This window comes from Mustelus asterias, unplaced genomic scaffold (assembly GCF_964213995.1).
Source record: "Mustelus asterias unplaced genomic scaffold, sMusAst1.hap1.1 HAP1_SCAFFOLD_324, whole genome shotgun sequence".
In the NCBI taxonomy this organism is placed as follows: domain Eukaryota; kingdom Metazoa; phylum Chordata; class Chondrichthyes; order Carcharhiniformes; family Triakidae; genus Mustelus; species Mustelus asterias.
The window spans coordinates 145,797-150,000 of NW_027590286.1; the positions used below are offsets into that span (position 1 = coordinate 145,797).

At 43.2% G+C, this 4,204-nt stretch overlaps 1 protein-coding gene across 1 annotated transcript in view; it reads right to left on the reverse strand.

The window, feature by feature from the left end:
* Nucleotides 1-2,293: 2,293 nt before the first annotated feature.
* LOC144486372 (Fc receptor-like protein 5) overlaps nucleotides 2,294-4,204 on the reverse strand; it is a 61,185-nt gene continuing 59,274 nt past the window's right edge. Inside the window, exon 17 of the mRNA XM_078204406.1 lies at nucleotides 2,294-3,464. Coding sequence (XP_078060532.1) covers nucleotides 3,399-3,464 — 66 coding nt within the window. The 3' untranslated portion in view covers nucleotides 2,294-3,398. The remainder of the gene's footprint in view (nucleotides 3,465-4,204) is intronic.

Sequence of the window (4,204 nt, forward strand, 5' to 3'; positions counted from 1 at the left end):
ATCTCAAGACACTCAGGGCAATTTTCAGCATGGCCAATCAACCAAACCCGCACATCTTTGGACTGTGGGAGGAAACCGGAGCACCCGGAGGAAACCCACGCAGACACGGGGAGAATGTGCAAACTTCACACAGACAGTGACCCAAGCCGGGAATTGAACCCAGGTTCCTGGAGCTGTGAAGCAGCAGTGCTAACCACTGTGCTACCGTGCCACCCACAATGAGGATAATACTTTGCCATGTCAAAGCAATTTGATTTGTAAAAGTTATGCAAATTTTTTTGTTATATTTTAACATGTTCTCACAAAGTTTGAACAAAAGAACAAAGAAAATTACAGCACAGGAACAGGCCAATCGACCTCCAAGCCTGCACCGATCATGCTGCCGGACTTAACTTAAACCCCCGACCCTTCTGGGGAGTGTATCCCTCTATTCCCATCCTATTCATGTATTTGTCAAGACGACCCTTAAAAGTCACGACCGTATCCGCTTCCACTACCTCCCCCGGCAAAGAGTTCCAGGCACCCACTACTCTCTGTGTAAAAAATCTGCCTTGTACATCTCCTTTAAACCTTGCCCCTCGCACCTTAAACCTCTGCCCCCTAGTAATTGACTCTTCCACCCTGGGAAAAAGCTTCTGACTATCCACTCTGTCCATGCCTCTCATAATTTTGTCGACTTCTATCAGGTCGCCCTTCAACCTCCGTCACTCCAGTGAGAACAAACCAAGTTTCTCCAATCTCTCCTCATAGCTAATGCCCTCCAGGCCAGGCAACATCCTGGTAAATCTTTTCTGTACCCTCTCCAAAGCCTCCACATCATTCTGGTAGTGTGGCGACCAGAATTGAACACTATATTCCAAGTTTGCTTTGATAAAAGCTTCCAATTGGGTCAACCGAATCATAACTGGAGTGAAACAACATCTGCTAATCCCAATGTTAAAATGAAATGTAAAATTTAGTGTCCAACCTAACTTCATAAAATACCTGTGAGTTTCTGATGTGGTCTTCAACACAAGTCTGGCATCTTCAAACAGAATTAAGTTTCTTATGGCTTAAAACTGGAACAAAACATTTAACTCAGTTGAGTCAATTATCATTATGATGTCTTTAACTCATATCAATAGTTCTCCATCTGTGTGTGTGCTTCTGTGTGTATGTGTGTGTGTGAGTTTGTGTTAGAGACAGAGCATGAGTGCGTGTGAGAGTGTACGAGTGTGTTTACATGTGTGTGTGTTTGTGTGTGTGTGTGTGTGTGTGTGGGTGAGAGTGAAGTGAGTACGTGTGTACATGAGAGAGAGAGCATGAGTGAGTTTGGGTGCAAGAGTGTGTGTGTGTGTGTTCATAGATATGAATCCATATCCAGACGGATATGATACCTTTTATAACATTCATTTTTGTAAGTGATCGAATGCAGTTGAATTATCGCATTGTAACTGAGTTAAGAGTTTAAGTTGATGAACAATTTTCACACACAGTTCACCAATCTCAGCTGCAGGAATTGTATCTGTCGTTCAGGTTCATCTCATAACCTCGTGCTTCTAATTGGAATGTGCTTCACTTGTGTGTATTTATATCAGATGTGAGCTGTGAAAATCACTAACAGACAAATTCTCTCCTTCAGAGAGATCAATTAATATTGAAATGTGGATATAAATGGACACACAGATATACAGAGATGTAAACATGTGTGTCTACATAATGACCAGAACTAATGGAATAACTGAAATTGTTAATTTCAATGACATTTGGGTTTTTATCTCCAGCTATTATTGATTAACTTTACTGTTTTGCTGGTGTTTATTTAAATAAACATTGACAATAGATTCACAAACACTGAGTCCAGAATGGTGATGAAGATGGACTCGGCCTGGGGTGGGGGTGGAGGGGGATGTCTGGAACTTTCCTGCACTCAGGGTGCAGAGAGAGAAAATGTCTCAGCAGGTCTGACAGCATCTGTGGGGAGAGAGTCGAGCCAATGTTTTGAGTCTAGATGACCCTTTGTCAGAGCTCTAACGAAGGGTCATCCAGACTCAGCGGTGACTCTGTTCTCTCTCCACAGATGCTGTCAGACCTGCTGAGATTTCCCAGCATTTTCTGTTTTTGTTTCAGATTCCAGCATCTGCAGTATTTTGCTTCCCTCCCAATTTCACATCTCCCTTCAATGAAGAAATGTCTTCAATAAAACGGTCTAAACCCTTATTATAAATGGTCCCAGAACTGCCCCCCCGCCACCCCCCAACCCCGCCTCCCCACCCCAATAAACCTGAGCAACTAGAGCAACACCAGTACATTTCAATGTGAAACCACCATGTATTTATTGAGAAACTGAGAGAGCAGTGTTGTTTACAAACAGACTCGCAACAAATTATAAACCTATCAAAGCATCTTAAATTACTGGAACAGCAAAAAAACAGGGCTCTCCAGCAAAAAACATGAGTAACAAATCCCTCAGAAATTAGAAATCTACCAAAGTGTCTTAAGTAACTGTAAGATCAAAAAAAAGGCACTTCCTGCAATAAACATGAGTAAAAAAATCATATCCAATTTCCTAATCCTGTTTCCCTCCACATCCCTTTTTCCCGTTAGCCTCAAGAGCGAAATCTAATTTCTTCTTGAAATCACGCAACGTTTTGGCCTCAACTACATTCTGTGGGAGTGAATTCCACACATTCACCACCCTCTGGGTGAAGAAATTTCTCCTCACCTCAGTTCAAAAAGGGTTACCCTCAAACTATTACCCCTAGTTCTGGACTCCCCGAACATTGGGAACTTTCTTTCTGAATCTACACTGTCTGATCCTGTTAGAATTTTATAAGTTACTACAAGATCCCCTTTCACTCTTCCAAACTCCAGTCAATATAATCCTAACCGATTTTGGTTAAAGAATTGAGGAGCGATTATTTGATGAGGAAGAGACAAATAAAGCATTTACTCTGATTGGAGAATCCATTCGGCAGAACACATAATCTTAAACATATATAAAGACAGATTAGGAATACAACTCGGGAAATTAGGAATTCATTGTCCCAAAAGGCTATTGATGAAGGAAGACAGTTTGCAAAAAAATGAGTTGATTCTTTTAGGTGTTGTCATCAAGGATTAGGGAGCAAAAACTGATAAAATGAAAAAAGCTACAAAAAGGCCCCATGCTGTCGTTCACTAATAGCATCAGGATAGAGGGGCTGAATGGCCGTAGAATCAGAATTCCCAAGGTGTTTCTTTAGCTGGAATGTGAGGTTGACTCATCAATGGGAGTGGAACCTCTCCAGCACTTTGTATCCCTCCTGTAAACAAAGCGTTTCCTTGGACCATTTTGGAAAGGGTGACAGGGCAATGGTCGTTGACTTGCTGGGGCCCGGAATTCTTCCTCAGGATCAAGGGAGGTCCCCATCAGTGGTCTACAGCTTCACCTCTGCGTAGAGGGTGTTCTCCTCAACCTGGGCGATGTCTCGTCGACGCTGGCCCTGAAATGGACGGGGTGATGGGTCAGAGATTCGAGAAATTATCTTAAAAGTTGAGAAGAGTTCAGTGCTTTTCCATCAGCTGATGAACGGGAGGGAGGGTCCACGAGGAGGCAAAACATTCAACAGTGATTATGAACAGTTGTTGCTGGGGAGCGTGACTCAATGCTAAATAGTCTTAACTGGAGCAAAAGCACCTCATCCTCTGATGAGGCAACTTTCCAGCCTTCAGGATTCAACATTGGTGGCAGAGTGGCACAGTGGTTATCACTGCTGCCTCACAGCACCAGGAACCTGGATTCCATTCCTGCCTTGGGTCAGTCTGTGCAGAGTCTGCACGTTCTACCTTTGTCTCCGTGGTTTTGCTCCAGGTGCTCCAGTTTCCTCCCACAGTACGAAAGGCTGCTGAGGTGCATTGGCCATGCTAAATTCTACCTCAGCATACTCAAACAGGTGAAGTGTGGCGACTGGGGGATTTTCACAGTGACTTCATTGCAGTGTTAATGCAAGCCTATTTGTGACACTAATAAATAAACTTTTAGCTTAAACATTGAGTTCAACAACTTCAGACTGAGCTCTCTCCTCTATCCTGACCACACCTTTAATCACATTATTTTGTACAACTGCCCCCCTCCCCCCACTCACTCCGACACCGCCCCACCCCACAGGACCATCTGTCACTTGTTTTTTCATTCTGCTTTTACACAGCTCTGACTCTCGTTATCCTATTAACACATTCAGCT